This window comes from Anarhichas minor, unplaced genomic scaffold (assembly GCF_050575085.1).
Source record: "Anarhichas minor isolate MPS153535 unplaced genomic scaffold, ASM5057508v1 ptg000030l, whole genome shotgun sequence".
Taxonomy (NCBI): Eukaryota; Metazoa; Chordata; class Actinopteri; order Perciformes; family Anarhichadidae; genus Anarhichas; species Anarhichas minor.
In genome coordinates, this window is record NW_027466476.1 from 621,571 (window position 1) to 642,065 (window position 20,495).

At 44.8% G+C, this 20,495-nt stretch overlaps 1 protein-coding gene across 1 annotated transcript in view; it reads right to left on the reverse strand.

The window, feature by feature from the left end:
• Positions 1-2,225: 2,225 nt before the first annotated feature.
• The window catches only part of mctp1a (multiple C2 domains, transmembrane 1a), a 117,686-nt gene continuing 99,416 nt past the window's right edge, over positions 2,226-20,495 (reverse strand). The window contains exons 18-22 of the mRNA XM_076104802.1: positions 20,197-20,295; positions 11,842-11,951; positions 10,953-11,062; positions 10,569-10,666; positions 2,226-3,432 (exon numbers count right to left, since the gene is read on the reverse strand). Coding sequence (XP_075960917.1) covers positions 3,361-3,432; positions 10,569-10,666; positions 10,953-11,062; positions 11,842-11,951; positions 20,197-20,295 — 489 coding nt within the window. The 3' untranslated portion in view covers positions 2,226-3,360. The remainder of the gene's footprint in view (positions 3,433-10,568; positions 10,667-10,952; positions 11,063-11,841; positions 11,952-20,196; positions 20,296-20,495) is intronic.

The following is a 20,495-nucleotide window of genomic DNA, read 5'->3' on the forward strand; positions in this document are numbered from 1 at the left end:
TTTTTAAGAGATTCTGAAAGCTTTAAATGTTAAGAGTCATCCTGGTCGGAGATACTTGAGGCGCTGGTGAGCACTCAGGGTCACAGACAGCAGTGAGGAATGAGCGGTTTAAGCCTGCTTGTTGGGGAGGGTCGAGCGTTCGATGGAGCAACAGAGGTGGGGTGGTGGGGGGGTGTTGGCTCAGGAACGAGATTGTTGAAGCTGAGAACACATTTTGCAATAATCCAGACACTCCAAAGATGCTAAAAAATATTTAATCTCGTGTTTGTTTTCTCATTTTATCTTTCAAAATAAGCAACATACATCAGATGCATTTGGACCATCTCAAACCGGAAATATACATCGCATCTTCTTTTACCCCCTCCTGAACCAATTTATGTCTCGGCTCCTTATTCCCATCCTGAAATGTCATTGGACAAGAACTGGGCACATGAAGATGATGTCACACTGGCAGGCAACGTAGCAGGCAGAAAAAGACAGATCTTAGAAAATGAGGCAGGCATACACCTACTTTACAAGATTATCACCAGACCATCAACAGGCATACTGTATAAAATACAAACATAAATTAAGTAGATAGCTATGTACAGTATTATTTAAAAAATAAATAGTCTCATTTCAACTTGGTGCATTTCCCCCTTTACAGCCGACAGTCTGATACATTCCTTTATATCATTTATTTTCTCTACATCATACAAAATAAAAACACTTTGGTTTGCTTGCAAACAAAGCCGAAATCCAATAAGATGACAAAAAAGAAAACGGTATTTGAATGCAATACCACACAATAGTCACCACAATTTGCTGTAAAATAACGACATACAGTACTAGACACATACAGTACATATCAGGTATTCAAACAGTCCCTTCAGGCATTATAAAAAGCCATCCTTCACGAGCCACAGAGTGTGTTTGTTGAGGAGGCTATAATCAGTCTGCAACGCTGCTCTTAGGGGACAGTCTGTTATTGTCTTTCAAGTGGATTCCTCAAAACAACAAAACAAAATCAATGGCTCTCTGGAGTGACAGATCCAAGCCTGTTGATATTTAAGCATGGAGATGGATGGGTAAAGAGGGAGGGAGGGAGGGAAAGAGGTAAGGAGAGAGAGAGGGTACAGGCGATGGCAAGGAGACAGTCAGGGAGAGAGGGTGACGAAATGGCAGAACAGAGCTCTCGTTGTGGTGGGGAGGGGGTTAGAGCGATAAAGACGGAGAGACAGATAGCGAAAGGGGGGAGGGGGGGGAAGGAACAAAAAGATGCAGAAGGGGGGGAAAGATGGAGGCAGGGATCAGTAGGATGAGAGGAGACCTCCTCAAATGTAGCCTGGGCTGTGATCTTTCAACAGATGCTCAGCAAGAAGCCCAGGAGACCGTCCCTTCAGACAGGGTCGCAACCCCGCTCACTGACGAATGAGGGAACCGCAGAGAGAGCAAACGAAGAGAAGCATGATAGTAAAGGGGATCTGAAAAATAGCATAAAACACACATCCCTGACATCTCAGGCCTAGGTCCCCTCAGAGCCTTGTCTTGTCACACAGCGACTTGCTGCTCATCTAGCTGACGGCCGCCAACACCCGCAAACTCCACACCAAATAACAGCTGCCACTTCTGCTGCACCACACCACACACACACACGCCTTTACAGGCTGACACACACACGACTGAATCTACGCATCAGTCTACAGCTGGAGGGGAGATACAACTGTAACACAGACGCTGAGAAAAGCAACACGTCTTTGATTCCATAAACGTGTATACGCAAACACTCTTACATATACGGTTCACATACACACGCCTCCGTCTCTGGAAAGACGGATCAAAGTTGTGCTGTGGGCACAGGAGGTGGGGCAGATGGAGAGGGCGGCCAGCCTGGGGCACAACAGCACAGAGAGCATGTTTGTGTGTTTGTGTATGTGTGTGTGTGTGTGTGCCTGAGAGGGAGAGAATGTGCCTGCTCAAATGGGATGTTATGCTTTCATCTGCGAGCAAGTAGGTACAGTATGTGTACGCGAGATCTCTGAAAGAAGCATATTCACGAGAGAGGATATTTTTGTTATTGTTGTGTCTGCATGCATGCATGCATTCTTGTGTGTGTGTGTGTGTGTGTGTGTGTGTGTGTGTGTGTGTGTGTGTGAATGCTTTCTTGTGTGGTTGCTGAGGCAAACACACAGAGAGACGAGAGGAAAGGAGACCGGCCTTTCAAACAAGATTAGGGCTGTGGCTGCCTAAAGGCCTGGCGACACTCATGCATAGACTGGGTGACATCTGTATTAACACCGCGACAGCAGAAGGCCCAGTCTGCTGCGTCATCTGACAGACTGAGACGGTGTCGCACTGATTGACTGACGGGGGACTTTGACACATTTTTAAGGGGTTAAACGAAGCTGCTCCTAAATTATCTGGACATTCAGTGGTGATAAATGTTTGCGGTAAAAATACAAACTGTCCTTTTTTTCCTCCGGGCATTATTTAATTATGTAATCACAATCTATTTTAAGAAGAACAGTCTCACTGTACTTTAAACTAATACCACTGTCTAGTGTGGATTGATTTTATTTGGCCATTGTATCAAAGCACGGACAGATACGACCACAAGCCTTCAGCCTGTTGGACCAGCTTTGTGTTTGTGTAGAAGGACATATCTGGGGGCTACGACCATAATTGCTAATCAACTTGGCTGGCTGAGTTAAGTGGAAACAATACAAATTACTGCCAGTGAACATAACATCATTACCACATCCAAGAGAGGAATAACACAAAAGATACTTCAGTACAAAAACAATTAGAAAATATGAACATATTACCAAAACCTTTTGATAACTACAATATGCTCTAGAAAAAGACTTCAAAGTCTACTGCAGAGTGATAATGCAGAATGTTGGTATAAGGCTTGTATTTTGATAAACATGGATTGCACTGAAAATGTCATTTTTGGGACTGCGAGTATAAATGTTAAAACTGGTTTTCCTCATTGTGTGACACTTGTCCTCCGAACTGTCAGAGTGATGGAGAGGAGAAAGGAGAGTGGCGCACACGGCTGAGGAAAAAGGTCATTCCATCCATCCTTCCCACTCGCCTTTAAAATCAATCAAAAGCTTAATGGTGATAAGAATGTTTCTTGTACTCGTCTTTTTTCTTTTTTTTTTATACAAAAATTACACTTCAGGAAACTGTACTGTACGTCATGAGCAATTTAAGACAGAAAAAAAGCTTTAAGAAAAGAAAATTGGAAAAGAAAAAAAGGGAAGGATAGCTGAGCCGAGCTGGTCCGGAGCCGTCTTCCTCTGCTCCTCAGAGGCCAGTAATAGACCACAAGGAGGGAAGTAAAGAAGAGAAGAGTTGGTGGGCGGACACAGTCATCTACCCGGGGTTGTTTTTCTTCCTTTTATTTGGACTGGGATTGGGATCCAGTTTCAGCTCTCGGTACTGCACCTGTTAAAACACACACAAACACACACGCAGGCATGCACATGCGTGCACGCACACACACACACACACACGCACCACCCGGTCAGGTGGAAAGAGCAAAGGATGCTTGAATAGCACAGAAACCCTCCAGAGGCTCTCTGAGTCCAGCTGTGTGGAACAGTGGCCTCAGGGAAGGGATTACACACTGATTACAAAACACACACACACACACACACACACACACACTTATATTTAGACACACACAGATGCACACACACACACACACACACACACACACACACACACACACACACACACACACACACACACACACACACACACACACACACACACACACACACACACACACACAATCCATGTACACTGTTCAAAGCTCCAAATACATTCATGCTTGCACACGCACGCACACAAATATACACGTACACACATACTTCCACAGATGTGGGACAGTGGCCTAAGGGGAGGGATCACACAAACAAACAGAGAACAGGGAAAGGACTCATGGGAAAGCTTGGAGAGACAACAGAGTCATCACAGTATTGCAAGATGGTTAGGAGAGAAAGGGCAGAGCGATGGGAAGGAGACACAAGTCAGAAAAGACACTTGTAACCCTTTCAAAACCAAAGCTTAGCTGGGAGTTTTAGTTATAGTATCAAAGCTTTGCTGATCACATGTAGCTTGATGTATAACAGCGCTATATCTCAGAGGCTTTATCTGGCTAAACGTGCAATTAGGGACAAAAGTGTTTACTCTATGTTCATGTGCTGTTGAAGAAAAAGCCTGTCTTCTCTGACAAAAACCCAAATGTTCATTAGAAAATGTAGACAGAGATGAACAAACAAGCTCCTTTTCTTTCGTCATCATTCATGGTACAACTAGAATTAACGCTCAAGGCGTTACTCAGATATCGCGTTCACGAGAATGGACCGGACAGAAACGGAGGTATAGCACGGTTGTCGTCTGTGTTTCTAGTTTTTTCCTCAAAAACCCTTTTTAGAGGATAAAGCAGGATTGTACTCCCGTTAAAGCCTCATGTTTTGTTGTTGTTGTTCTCTTATTTCTTTACCATTAATGTAATAGATTAATGTATTAGACCAAAACTCATGGATTTGCTGCATGTCTACATTTGCTGCATGTCTACATCCAATGTGGCCCTACCTGGCTGTAACTTTTTGTCTGTTCAACCAAAAAATTGAATATCTAATGACTTCTTTAGTATCACTATTGTGTCACTAAAAATAAATTTAAGTGGCACATCGCAATCACTTCAGAATAGGCTCTGCATTATCACTGAGGGAGTGTCACCTACTTCTCCCAAAGGGAAGTGACTCTCACTTCATGCGACGCTTTGCAAAGATGGCGAGCAGAGCTTAGAAAGAAGCTGCTCTTAAGTGATGGACACTCAGACGTAACAGCATCACAGTGGCTGAGCCGCAGCAACCAGAGACTGTCACTCTGGCAGTCTCATTTTCAGATGTGTGTGCACGCACAAATACAGTCGCTAGCCTAGACAGATTCAAGACACTGACAAGCACTAGCCACTGAATCAGAATACTAATAGAGAAAAAAAAAAAAAAAAAAAAAGACTTAACAGTCACAGCACCAAAGAGCCAGTATCATCTGTGGGATCTTTCCTTGGCTGATGTACTGTAGGCTACTCTGCCTGTCTGACTGACTGACTGACTGACACTCTCTCTGATTCACCAGGCAGACAACAAACTGACGTCAATATGGTTTCTCTGTTCTGTCTCATGGTGGGTCTGTCTGCTGTGGACGAGAACAGCAGCGTCTCTCAGCACTGGCTGGGAACGAGCCTTTATCATCCATCTTCTACTGGTTCCCACTGTCGCTTCAATGGCGCCTTCCGGTATCCTCTCCCTGCATTGTACAAATCTGAGATGCAAAGAGGCGTGTGTGTGCTTACCAATGAAGACACATGCACACGGATACCAGCAACGAGAATGTATACACACACACACACCCACCCCGCGCCTCCCACATCTCACACACACACACACACACACACACACACGGTACAGTGGGGTATTTCAGTTCCTCTGTCTCACAGCGGTGGTCACCAATGTCTCGTTAAGGTGCTTCCAGAGTGGTTAGGCCAGCATGTGTTGCTCTCTACGCCTCACTAGGCAGCCAGACTTCACTGATACAGATCTGGACATCCTACTAAACAGCTGTACAAATAGAGCCGGCTAGTTAGACACAGTGAGAAAGAAGAGAGACTATGAGGTAACAAGGAAATAGGCCAGGTGGAGAACACAAGGGAAGAAAGTAATGATGGGAATCGAGATAAAGACGGGTCAGAAATAGAAAGAAAGACGAGGGGCAGAGAGCGGGACAAACCAACAAAGGAAACGGGAGAGAAAACAATGAAGAAGAAGAGACTGGGTGAGACAGAGGGAGAACTTTGGACACTCGGGTGATGACAGATACTGTTCTCATGTGGGTGTGGATCCTTTTATAGCCCTGCCAACTAAAGCAGACAACGGAGCAAAAACCCAGGGGACAGAGAGGGTTTATATGGCCCCATCTGTGTGTGTGTGTGTGTGTGTGTGTGTGTGTGTGTGTGTGTGTGCGTGCGCACAGTTGTAGTTCGGTTAGGGGACCATGACAGTCCTGGCACGGTGCCAACATTAACTGTTCAATGATAGTGGTGACAATGGATGGAGAAGTGAGTGAATGGTTGAATGATTGAATTCACTCATGAGTGAAAGAGTAACAGCACATCCGCATGTATCGCAGTTGCAAGGACATGTCTGTTAATATTAAATAATTGCAAGCAAATTCACAAAAACACTCTGTTCCTATATGCAACTCATTCTCACTCATCGTTGGCTGCCAGCGTTAAGCCATCTACCACGGATCCAAAAGTAGGACAGGTATTGTGCGGGATCACTGGCTGTTAGTGGTCCCATTACACGGCCAAACGCCTACAGCAGCACAAAGGAACACAGCGATTTAATTCTGCGCGTTGACGTTCCTGTCCAAACAAAACTATTTGTGAGCGCCGAAAAAAAACAAAGAAAAGTTTGCATGTCAGTAGAAAGTAGGGTTTTGTTTCTCATGAAGAGTAGCGAAGGGGATCGACAAAAACAAAGGGTGCAGGAAAAAAAACAATATCTCAATCAAACAAGAGTTTTCTCTGTGAAGAGCTGCCAGCCAAGAGAAATGGAGCTCATGCGTCACAGGTTCAATTGCACCTTACAGGTGACAGGCCCGCCTGACGCTATACCCTTGGCTCCCCCGCTCACCTCACCTAATAACACAAACGCACACAGAAGCACACAAACCCATGCAGACAACAAGAGCTAGTTAAAAAGAGGCAAGAAGAGAAGAAAAGGCAGAGTAGGCGAGGAGAAAGTGGGACGTTAGCAAAATAAAAGAAACCGGAATTGGGTGAAAGTAAAAAAAAAAAAGTGTGGTAATGCGGAGAGCACATAAGCAATTTGGTAGCGCGAGTGGGGAGCTTAAAGGGAACATCGACAGGAGAGGCAGTGGGTAAAGACCCAGCGCTGCTCAAAAAGGCTGCTCCACCCTCGCTCCTCTCCTCTCCTCTCGCAAATGTTGACAGTACAAGTGCAAAACAGGCTTTGAAGTGTGCTCTGCTGAAGGGGCGCCGTGTACCGAGCTTCGTTTAACGGTGTTACCCACAAAGCATCCCGGGACCTGCTCCTCTCTCCCCGTCTCTCATTCCCTCTTACATTGAACCTTTGACTGTGTTTTGATGATGCCAGTGTGGGCAGACAGGCGAGGCAAAACCAAGGTGGGTGACAGTGAGCAAAAGAAAAAGAAAAAAGGCAAATAGGCGAGTAAATAACTCAAGTCAAGAAAGGCAAGGGAGCAACATTTTAATGATACTATGTTATTCTGTTTTCCAGTCCTTTCCACAGAGCACAAAACTCAGCGGGTTTCATCTCATGTGACGCCTAATGGAGCATAAGGGTTATTAAATGTTTCCAGGGAAACACTATTGTGTATAGTTCACACATCTGCACATCGGAGGATTCAGCACTTGCTGGGAAAGGAAAGGCATGTCAAGGTGACATAAATCAGTGAGCAAAAAAACAACAACTACTAAGTAAAGAAAGTTTTGCCTATTAGCTGCTGTGGCACGACACATACTGAATAGTGACTAAGAGGCCACTTGCAGTGGAATGTTTAAATTTGTCACAAAAGTGGGGAAGGACACAGCGGAGGAGAGAGAGACCTCTGGTAGATGTAAGTGATGGCATCTGGCAACGTTTCCACCTCTTAACTATCCTGCCTTTGACCCTCAAGTCCAATGAGGTTTCATCCCCAACATAAATGTTTTCTAAAAATATTAACCTGACTCCCCACTGCTCATTAGGCGCTAAATTGGAATGCATGCTTATTTTTGTACTGGGGGTTTGATCCAGCTCCCTTACACCATAAAGGGCCACTTGGCATGCTAATTGCCTTGGCCTTACTTACGCACTCCCTAGCTCACATGGCTAATGGTGTCGTAAAACATACTAGTGCACTGACACCTCCCAAACGCCAGGTAGGGAATACTCAGCGCTATAAAGGTGCTCAGTTTTGCCTCGTTTAAGAGGACATGAAGGATTCCCTGATAATGACCGTAACGATAGCTAACGCTGGTAAAAGAGCCAAACCAGCGACAAGAAACCGTTACCCAGGGAGGGACAGTGAGTCTCTCGCGCAGACATGCACTACATACCATGCCAGCCTTTAGCGTTGCTGCTCACAGGGACATAATGATTTAAGTAAACTGTTCAGGTGGTAAAAAAGGTAACTCCTGCCTGTTGCAGCTCCCATGCACCACTGAGAGTTTAGTTTTTAAAGGGTGTTTGACAGAGCTATTAGGGGCCCAGTGTCATTGATTTAAAGAGCTTGGTTTGCAAGACTAACGTACCTTCCGTTAACTGTACAACCAATGAGAAGTTGGTATTGTTAAATGCAAAAACTTTCTTTTATGTACACTATTAAAGAGAAATGAAAGATGAGAAAACTATGAGAGTCCTAAAGCTGCTCCAGTTACTGTGGTGCTGTTCAGCGACATACGTTATGATGGACTGTGGCCCAGTGTGGATGCCCTTTATATATAAAGTCATTAGGACCTCATCAGTTCTGGCTGCACTGAAGCACCTCTAAATGATGCGGAACACTGCATTGAAACACCCCGAGCCCGCCTCACATGCACTACTACTGGGAGAGCGCGTGTGTGTGTGTGTGTGTGTGTGTGTGTGTGTGGTTATGTATGTGCGCTAGGTCACACCGGCTCCCTGAAATAGCACTTCATTAGTCATCCAGAGTATCAGGCATAGTGGGCCCCAGCACCAATGCCAGTGGGTGCTATGGACACGTGCCCGTGGAAGAGATACTCCATTTGGACCCCAGCATCTCTCTGCATCATCCAAGAGCCTAAAGGGCTTGATCCCCCACAGGCGGCTTTGACCCAGTAAGGCGGGGGCAGGCAATGAGGTGAACCCAACATCGCAGGCAGCTGAAGGGACGCATCGCAGACCAGAACGTTCTGCTCTGTTTTTAGCAAACGACCGCTGAGCGGGGTGTCGTCGCAGAAAATTAACCTTTGGATTCAGTGAGAAAGTGATCAGTGCAGGTCTCAGTTCTTCATCAGCTGACTGAGCAGTGAATCTAAATTTCATTGACCTTATGTTATCGATGCAAACAAGGCTACCCTGCTTTAAATAATGAAACTAGTCATCTCCAATATTCAATCAACTCTACTTGTACTTTCTGTCTCCATTTCCATCCTCATCTTTTCTCCCTGAAATCTATTCTTACCCTCTCCCTTGGTCTTTCCCTCATTACTCGGTAAGCCTACGAACTGTCAGTGAAACCTGGCAACAATTACCATTCCGACAACTGCAGCAATAACTGTTACAGTAGCACTTACAGTATAACTTATACAGTAGGCACAACTCCAGCAGCACGGGCACCAGACCAGAGCAGCATGTCTGCCCCCACCTTCCCTAGCCAGCAGGCCCTCATTAGGGGCCTTGTAAAGGCCTCATACCTGCCGGGCCTGGGCCCCTTCACTGCTCCGCTCCCCCTGTCTCCAGGTGTGTAAGGTGGCTGCACTTCACCAGAGGGGACAGCTTAGGCTCATTTAAGCCTGTGGCTACCTGCCTTGTGCCTACTGCTGCAGCAGGCCTCAGTAAACTATGGAGCCGTAAAACTGCACGGGGGCCGAAAGGGGGAGAACACGGGGGGTTAGCGGGGGTGTGTAGGGGAGCAAGGATTATGACCCTGTAAAGATGAAAGAAGTTGCGGCAACAAGCGATCAAAGAGGAAGTGTGTCAGCGCTGATGTGGCAGGGGATTGGTCGTACCAGAGGCCCCGGGTCAGCTTCAGCCTGCATGTGCGTTTAAGTGTGCGTTCATGTGCGTGTGTAGTGAACTCAGCACAGCAGGGCTTAACGGCCACAGCGGACACCATCGGTGCTGGATAACACAACGACTTTCACAAGCTGCCGCTTAATTGCAGTTTAAACTGCACTTTGTCCTGAGCAGCACAGCACGTTACTGTTAACACACACACACACACACACAAAAACTACACACATGCCTACACACCTATATTTTCCCTAACGAAGCATCTGTAGTCTTCAGCCACGAAGTTAATCTGATCTCACGGTTAATGTAGAAGCAAAACCGCATGGGGCTGGTTAACTGTTGGTTTACACTCTGTTCCAATTACTAGCATAGCTGGGAAACAACAGCTAACTGTAATTGTGTGTGAGTGTATGGAGTCAATCAACCTAGTTATATGCTGGGCACTAAACTCACTTAACCTCGTTATCTTATTACACAGCTCCAGCTATGTATGTGGAAATTGAATTAGACTAGGAAGCTATTAATAGGAAAACACAGGGACGACTTTGAAACAATTAGATTAGATGTCTGCATGGCTTAAACAATGGATAGTCAGTTCACCCTACATGAAAAGTACAACAGTGAGGCGCCAACGGCTGAGAGGAGGAAAAATAAAGAAAGGAGACAGAGTTAGATAGAGGAGATAATAAAAGGAGCCCTAACCCTTGCCCATGTCTGGGACTGACCGATGTGCTGTCAAAAAGATATCAGAGATGAGACACAGATGAAATTGGAAAGTTCACCCACCACTTGTACATCTGAGGGCACTCTGGACAAAAAGTCTAGCAGCTCGTTGTTATCAATAGTGTAAGGGTCTCGCAGCTTCTTGGTGAATTTATTCACCCCTGTAGAGAGAGAAAAATGGTGGGGGCAAGTAGGGAAGAGATGGAAAAGAGAGGTGGACATCAGCACACACTGCATGTTGAACAAGTTGTTAATGCCTTTGTGGTTGTACTCTGAAAATGTGCATCACATTTATTAATTGCCCCCCCCCCAATACAAAACATTAAAAGCAGCATGAAACATAGAAATTGCATTGCTCTGCCACAGGTTTACTTCGCTACGGTATTTACATTTAACTTTATCTTTACACTTCCAGCACATGGAAATAAACAGTACACATTAGCTCACCCCAGGCTAGCACAATGTATCGTAGAGGGATATAGTAGATGGTGATGGTGGCTGCTCCGAAAGCCACAATGGCCAGCCAGCTTAAGAAAGGCACAGTCCAGTTGAATGTGCTGAAAAGAGAGCAGAAAGACTGTAAAAAAAAAATTAGGAGGCATGGCAAAGCTCAGTCCAGCCGAACACGCCGAGAAAGAGTAGAGAGAGTGGAGTCAGAGAGGGCATTTTATTTATTTTCAACCCAAACAAGGTGATCTGGATGCCCCTGCACAGCAAATTCATCACATTCACTGGAACTGTGCAGAGGGAAATAACTTCACCCTGAAGTCTTACAGGTCAGCATAGCAGGGTAAAAATGGGCTATACCTCAATACAAGTCACTCTATCTAATCAGTAAATTGCTCTCAACTTTACAAAAGCACAGGTCACAAATGGGACAGCTTGATTTGAAACGCTTTTAAATATAACCAGAAGGAGTAACCTGTAGCCCGACTCTTTTTTTATTAAGGATTTTAATCCAAACTAAAATCCCTTCGCTTTGTATGTATCTATTCAAAAATAGGAGCACCTGTGTATGTAGCAGTGTACAGTGAATGAATGGTTTTGTGTGTGTGTGTGCATGTGGAGTGATGTGTTTAATCTAGTATGTACATGATTCAGTTAAGAGGTCATGCAGGGTTAAGTGAGATGTGATAGACACAAAGACAGACAGCCTGTGTGTTTGTCTCTCGGGGCTGGGTGTCACGCTGGCAGCGTTTCCTGAGAGCAGAACTGAGTTATACTCGGTTAGGCTGGCAAGGCGAAGCGGGGCAACCTGGCACTGCAGAAAAAAACACTGGGACATGCGGAGCTGAGCGGAGCGGGCCCGATGCCGAGGAGCGGGCTTACGACTCACTTCTTTATCCTCTCGCCATAGGAGGCCACTTCATCCAGTGCATTCTGCACACTGATGCACACGTCCTGAATGGCATAAAGCTTGTTCATGAAGCCCTTTCTCTCCGAGTCCTGTAAGAGGACAGATAGAGATGTAGGCGAGGGAGAAAGAAAGCAAGGGTGAGGGAGGAAGAGATGGAGAGAGACAGTGAAGAGAGGGGAGCAGAGAGAAAGAGGAGAGAGACAACAGAGGCTGGGCACAGGCATCTTTGTGAAAACAATACATTTTAAATAGCGGCGAAGATTTGGGGTGGGGAGCCAAATCACCAGATATCCTGCACGAACTGACGGAGTGCTTTAATAGAGATACAAAGTCGGCAGAACAAATCAAAAATGCTCACACAGGAAAATTTGAATATGTGAATAGAGAGGCAGAATTAAAGTGAAAGCCGAATGGATACATCAATCTTTGGGCGCTCTCTCTCTCTCTCTCTCTCTTTCTGCTGCCAAGACAGCTAGGAAGACCGGGCAGAGCCCTCTTTTGTTCTGCTGGCTGGCACACTGTGATGATGTCACCAGCCGTGACATCATTAATATCCTTATTAAACGCCGTCACCCACCATGAAGAGCTCTTCCTTTTCAACTTTTGATGGTTGAGAACTTGAGAATACAGCGAGGAGTGGGGGGGGGGAGAAACCACAAACTAGTCAGACAATCTAAGATCTACAATCCCCTCATACTGAAACAAAGTGAAGAAGTCATGCAACAGTCAACGAGCTGCCCGCTGACTGAGCGACAGCAAAGGGACAGGATGGATCTGGACAGAATGAGGCGACGGAGAGTGATCGAGAGCTGAGTGAGGACATGAACACGCAGACTGGATGTGAGCTGGATGTGAGTGGTGGGCATGCTTGGGAGACAAAAGGGGGCACATAACAAGAAGAGGAGGACTGTCTATTGTCAGAAGAGTTACAAGAGCATCCAGTGGTACTAGTACGGGTGGGCAGTGTGTAATATGGCTATGGTAGACTTATATTATCAGATCATCCAGGTCCAGAATGTTACCACATCAGCAAGTGGACAACTCTCAAGAAAAGTTGCTGGTATAGTGACAATACGTTTTGTTGTATTAGGGGGAGGGTGGAGGTTGCTGGTATTTTCTCAGTGGTTGAATTAATGTGCACTCTTCAACTATTGTTGAGTATTTGTTAAACAAATGAACACATGCAAATAAAAAGAATCCTTCATAGTTCACATAAGAAATAATCTGGATTTCATAAAGCTGGGAAAATAAGGATATCACACAGCTGTTTGAAGAATTTAAGTTAATTAATCGACAAAAAAAGAGATAGAAAAGTTCAAGAGAAACCAAAAGATTATGGCGCAACCCTACAGGGCCACCAAACGTCTCTCTATGTGAGAGAAACAGCAATGGCTGTGTCATGATGAAGATGGATGGCCATTGTTAGATTAGAGAGGTAAAACTCAGAGTAATCCTCATCATTATGCCCAAAGAAGACAGTAAAGTAGTCAAAGACATGAAACCTCAGGACCCCAGAGGCCTTTACCACATTTCGCTCCTTGAGGCCAGGCCCCCCCCCCCCACCTCACCACAACCATCCCATTGAGACCCAAAACACCCTCCACTGGCCCGAAACCCACCCTCTTCTTTTTACTCTCCATCCAGGATCAGATAATGTGAAAAATGAACCATGGAGCAGTCAGGGAGACCACATGGCCTCCCCAGCAAAACCACACAAGACAAATAGATATAATTAGACAGCGTCCGTGGGTTATTTTTCTTCACAAATATTTTACAAGACTCCCTTTCTTTCTTCCTCTCTCTCCTCCTCTTCTCGGCCCTTTCTTCAGCGTCCATCTGTTTTTCATTGCTCGCTCAGAATGCAGGGTCTATTGTGCTGGGCTGGGTTGGGTTAGGCCGAGCCGAGCCAGGCTGGGCCCGGTCAGGTCGTTTTTATTTTCGGGAGTGTGTTTGGGGGCCAAGGGAGTGGTGTGAGAGAGCGGGCGGGGGTGGAGAGGATAGGTCAGAGGTCATCGGAGTATAAACCATTGCCACATGCACCTCGGACTGCGGTCTGACTCGTATTTCCTGTCTTCAAACACGGCTCGGGGAGGCGGGAGGTAGCAATAACACAGAGGGCCACGGAGAACCTTGTTTTCCCAGCTTCCCTGCACACTGCGCACATATGGAGCCAGGCAACCTGTTCTTATAATGGAACCTAATATGCACACACACACACACACACACACACACCCTACAGCTATTAGATAAGGTTGATCTGCACACCTGGTCTTGCTGCGTGACTCTACAAACATTATATCCTGACAAAGATTATAGGCTGAGGGCCCTAGACTTCTAAAAGCAGTTTCTTTCTCTACTGAGCAAGTTTGTTTTAGATTGCAATGTCATCACTGATAGAAAGGGAAGTGACACAGAAAGATGAGAGAGACATTGCATTCACACATCAGTCAAGGTCAAAGAAGCTGTTTTGTTGACTTAGATGTTTGACAAAAAACAGTGAAATCTTTGAATCAGGGAGGTGAGCTCTCTAAGGCAGTTTTGTCATGCTTTCTGTGGTTTTGTGAGGAACATTTGTGCATGGGTGTCAACCACCAGCTCACGTGGTTTTCCAGTTCTGACTAGTTTGTAGTGTCACTCAGGAGGATGAGCGGGGTCTGTGCAGGAGACTCGGGGCCTGCATTCCCATCTGCCTCTTCCTGTGTCTGTCAGGAAGACTAAGAAGGTTTGTTTGGAGACCTGAAGGCACGGCTAATAAAATTAAATCCGCAAGGCCTCTCGCTTTGACTTGGCTACAGTTGCAAGTCATGTTAATGCTCAAAGTATGCTACAAATCCCAGCACCCCTGACAAGAGTGTTTTGAAGGATGCCGCTGCATGGCTTGAATCACTCAGACAGATAGTGTAATAAGCTTGCCTAATGAGTTTATCACCATGCATTTTAATAGACTGCTACTTTAGGTTAATCTGCAATGCGTTTCGCTGATATGTTGGAGTAACTGCCAGTTCCGTTTGTCTCCTACAAACTGTCATTGCAGTCGGCTGACAGAGCATTCATTCTTGACAAGTTCATCTCCTGTGAGACAGGACTGAATCTATGCAGATATGTATGCTCATCGGTCAGGTGCACATATGTTTGTCTGTATATGAAGCACAGTACAGTGCATTTACAATTATGTGCAATGTGATTAACTGCACTTAAGAAATGAAGCGTATCTGATTACTGAAAATAATCCTAAAAAGGTCTTTCTGCCAAAACTACATTAAACAAAAACTATATGCTTTATACAAATAACGCAAAAATGATCGCATATATAGTAGAGAGCCGTAAGATTAAACAAAAACAATTTCTATGCAGGAATATCAAAAAGCTGAATGGATTTTAGCACCCCCAGGTGTGGGTTGACAAATTAAAATAAGAGAATATACTGTACATACTGCTTTAAATGTTACTCTAAATGTCTATGACCATCAGTACTCTACCGATTTGCTCATTTAAATCAGTAATTTGTGTCCCCAGAATGCATACTCCAGAGTACCTATATCATATTAACAGAAATAAATATTCAGGCCTTTACACACATCAGTCATTAATATTCATTATTTTTGTCTTTACCTGTGTGATGGTCTCTCGCTATTCTGAAAAGCTTTTGTTTTATAATATATTGTATAGCAAAGGGTCAGGGCCACTCTGAATGTAATGCGAGTTTAGGGTAAAGTCAGAACTCCATACTTTTATGGAGTTAAATAAGAAACTCCATTGAGACAATTTGTTTATTCCTTGAGTGAAATGTTTCTACGTGCAGAAGAAATCTTGACATCAATTAACTCTAATCAGGCTGGTAGCAGAAATATGTATTGAGTTGGTGTCCTTTGTTGGCATATAAATGTATCGTTTGTGGTTATGTCCAAAGTTTGCATCATTGTTTGGATGTGTGGAGTGTGACATGAATTCTCAGCCAGGCACCCATCAGTTCAGCATTAAGCCACCCTGTGTACAAGTGTGTGGAGCAGGCTGCATCATGGGAGTGCTCCTATCCGCAAAGACGGAGGCGGGAAGGCTCGTTAAAGTGATGCGAGCTGTTTGCATGCGTTAAGGAGAAACAACCCTCAGTGACACCAGAGAGAGGCCGGGACACACACACACACACACACACACACACACATAAACAGCCCAGTCAGGCTAACCACATTGCACTTGCTGGTAAATTGTGGTTAACAAATGTGGTAAACTCCTTGAAACACTTGATTAAATATTTAACAAAGGAAAGGCGCTCACTGCTTCTGTGTACTCGACTGCTCCATTTCTCTTTCAGGGAGATAGCATCATGCCAGAGTACATCTATATGCAAAAGTGCAAAGAGAGCAGTTGTAAACTTTTACAAAGACAGTTTGTTCTTCACTGACCCAAGGCCTAGAGCTAAACAAGAGAGAGGTCACTGAGGACTTGGCCTATTACGATGGACTCAAATATCTGTCCTATATCTATTGGGTGGAAATAGAGAGAGCCATTTGAGACTGTTTTAACCTCCGATCACAGTGTTCTCCCTGCTGGGTTACAACATAAAAATGATAAACCTAACCGTTATAATGCAGCACCATACATCCCATCACACCACAATGAGTCTGAACCACTAGTGGCTGCTGCTCATTGCCGCTGTGCTAAAATTGCACCTGTTTTTCTTTGTTTTTCTTTTTGCCTCGCTCACTCGGCATGCACAGTAAAAATTGAAATGTCATATAAAACGTGACAAGATGCTAATATGTGGCTCCCAGAGGGCATCTGAAAGCGATTTTGTAACTGCAGAAGGAGGCGGCATCCCTCCCATTTCCACCCCAGGAAAAAAGAAAAAAACATTGAAAAGTTGAGCAAGTTGAGGAATGCTTTAGGGGCGACACAAATTCAATTTCCAAAGCCTGTGCAAGAATTAGGAATGACAGAATAATAAATAGCGCATACAATTAGCATCTACTGTGTACTTAAAACTTGACGTGTTGCAATCCTCTCTGAAAAAAATCAAACATGGATACAAGAAAAATCATGATTCGATACACATAAACAAGATATTTGGCTGCTGTTGTCGACTTGCAGCAGATAAATAAATATAACAATAATTTAGAGATTGACGAAAGTGCAACACTGTTCACTGGTAGGAGGCTTTCATTTGCTCATTAGCATTCACTGGCTGTATTCAGTTCAGTCTAGTAGTATTTTGTTTGGCTCTACACAGGAGTAAATATTCTGAGTCATAGTGAAATGGGCAGATGTCCTTGTCTCTAAAATTAAGCAAGTAAGAATGTACTGTATATAGTACATTGCAAAAAGCTTCAAAAAGTCTATTAGTTCATTCATGATCAAAGATCATCTGATTGTTAATCAGCACAATGAGACAATTTGGCAGCAAGTCAAATGCAGTCATGGAGTACTTTCTGTCTCTCACGTTGACCACTTAAATGAAATAGTTCAGCTCCTAAACCAGTCCCATTATGTAAGCCAAAGATTAAACTAAAACTACTGTGTTTCATCTGTGTCTATTCCAAGTATTACCAGCTCCACTGGGGAGCGATGAGTCACAGATTTGACCCCCTGGGAGTTAAGAAAGTCCCTAAAAAGGGGAAAAAAAAATAAACTTGGCAACCCAGTGGCCTAGAAGAACAGATCCCCTCTGTCAGGAAATGACAACAAGACGAGACAAAAGGCCCTGTGACCGGCCTCAGATGCCACCATGCAACCTGGCACCTCGCCAGCGCCACATGAAAGAGGCAGATGTTCCCCCCTTTTTTTTTTTTAAGCAGCAGCTTTAATAAATAATTTATCTCATACAACAACTAATCCATGGGCGAATGTGGGGAATACATCTCTATTTCCCTCCCTCTCTTTTTATCATAAGCACATAAATATCTGTTTAACTAGGGTGTTGAGATGTGCTGCACGTCCTCCTGGCCCTCATCAGGCGGCTCGCACACACAACAGAGGCCACGTTAAGATCTGAAGGGGCGTCCCACTCCCATAGGTCCAATGTAAATGTGAGGAGAGCGTGTATGTCTGTGTGTATAGGATGAACACAGAGTTTTCTTTGAGAATATCCGTGTGTGCCGAGGGTTGCTCCCACAAAGCCAAAGTCAAACTCCAGTTTAGACTGTCAGCTGAAGGTGGACCAGGCAGGCACAATGCTCTCCAGTACTAATTAGTCTCTTCACCTAGCCGAGTCCCATAGCGAGGATAAATATACGCATACGTAAAAGAGGGAATAAAAGAAAGAGGTGTTGGTGACTTATTTTCAGTTTGACCTCTGCTTCCTATCCTAAAGAGAAAGGTTTCTGGTGGTACGAGTGTGTGTTTGTGACTCTGATGAGTCGGGTGGCAGGAGGTTGTTTGCCACTGATCATCTTTACCCAACTCCCCCTGGGGCCTCTCATCACCTCCACCACACCAGCCACTCCATCAGACTCAAGGTCAGGCACGCACACACATAACTGACTACCACCCCACAACTTCTGCGCTTCCCCTTCCTCGCCTCCTGCTGAACGCCACCCGACCCCCGCCCAACCTGCACCCCAAGCCTGCCCAATTCTCCCCCACTTCGCCTCACCTCTGCTCCCCAGCTCCGGCACTCTCCTTCCCCTGTCCTTCCCTGGATCCAGTCTGGCAGTGTGTGATGAATGGGACAGCATTACTCTTGTCCTCTGTTGGCCTGGTTTAGCTGCTCCAGCCCATCACCCCCCATCTGTCTGTCTGTCTGTCTGTCTGTGTTGGCTTAAAACATATGCTACTGCGCAACCTAAACTCTGGATTAATTTGTTTTTACAATACACCAAGATGAAGGTACAAATGGGATTTTACATCTTATAATAAAGGTACAGACATTTGGTAATTAGGTTAGCAATTACATTTATCGTTAAGACACATTTAGGCTTTTTTGATTCTGTAAGGTGGACGTCTATTCTACATTTAACTAATTACGATTTTGAACTACATTATTTTACATGTTTTTATCAAGTAAATCATGTTTTACTCTTTCAGATCTGATTCATCACCTAGGTCTGTAACGCTCTTGCTAACTTTTGTGTACCTTTAATTACATATTCATGTTCAGAGACACAAGCAAAAGAAACAGCTGTAACATCCACGGTTTTAAACTTTGTTTTGGAAGGAGAAAAAAATAACCGACAGAGCGAGAGTGCATCGCTATGAAGTGTAGAGATCACGTCTTCAAAAAAGTAAATAAAATATGCATCCTCTCTGTGCTCATTACAGATTTATGACTTTTGTTAAAAGAAAAGGTGGCGGCTGCCTTCTTACATGTCTGACTTTCAAATTCAGACGACAATGCTGTCAAGTGTTGTGCTCCACATTCTGTCCAATGAGAGACTGGGTGGGCTGAGTGTGTGCCATCTTCAACGTCCTATTTGGTGAGAGTTGCGAAGAGAGTAACTTTGAGTGGATGAGAGCACACAAGAACTCCTCACCTACAGTGCAACGAGTGCTCGCCGTAATCCTTTGATGCATAGTTCATCAGTCAAAAAGTTCAGTTGGTTCAGCCGCTTGTGTGCATGTGATTCAGAACAATAACAGTTGGGGGAGTAGAGATTGCTGCATTAGGCATAATGAGCATTGGGATTTGCTCCAGCAATATGAAATAGTTTTGCTGTTTCTGTAGCAACTTTTAAGGAAGAAGAGCTCACAAGTGCATTCAAATCACCCCAAAACCGCACACACACATGCACACAAGTATACACACACCAGGGTTCTGAAAATCATTAGAAAATATGTAAATATTGTCAGTGACTTAGGGGTCATAAGGTGTGAAAACAATCCTTATTTGTGAGACGAATGCAATTAGTGCTTCCAAAAACAAAACAAAAAGAAGTAAAAAAAAAAAAAAAAAAACATACTAAGAGGGGAATTGCATTCCCTTATGGCCCCTCTCACTGCACAGAATTACCCCAAACAGGTAGAAATTGACTGGAGTCACTCCCAATATCACCCTTTAGTACCCCAGAGCAAAACACCATTGCACCTCAACACCTTGCAGGTTAGCAGTGCTACAGGGAAGTCACACAAAAAGACGGGAGGGGGGCAGCCTTCCATGCTGGAGCCCCATTAGCTTCTCCATCACCTAAGAGAGCAGGCAGAGGCCTCGAGGTTGGGTTGCGGGCCAAACGTGCAGTGCGTGGGTGTTGATTGAGACGTGGACAGGTGACAAGTACTGTACAAAAACCCCGACAGGACGGCAGACGGAGGCCGTCGGACAGACGATGAGCTAAATAGGAAACCGGAAGACAGCGACACACACCATCGGGAGTCAGTGCTAGACCCACACACATGCCCACTTACCACCATCGCTCGTATCCACTCAAAGTGCCAGGAAGCCAACATATCCTCGAGGATATGGTTTTTATCACGGCTGTCCTCCCAGGGGCCTGGTTTAGGGTCCTTGTGGATAGATTACAATGAGATTTTCTCTTTACAACCCAGAGAAATGAGGGTGAAAGGGGTTAAAGAAAAAAATGTGGATGTCTTACAACTGGGTCTTAAAGTTGATTGTTTTGGCCAATATAACAAGGCTGTAGCCTAAAGTTAAGAACAACACACTGCACTGAAAACAAATGTATCCTTGCAATGCAGACGAGAGT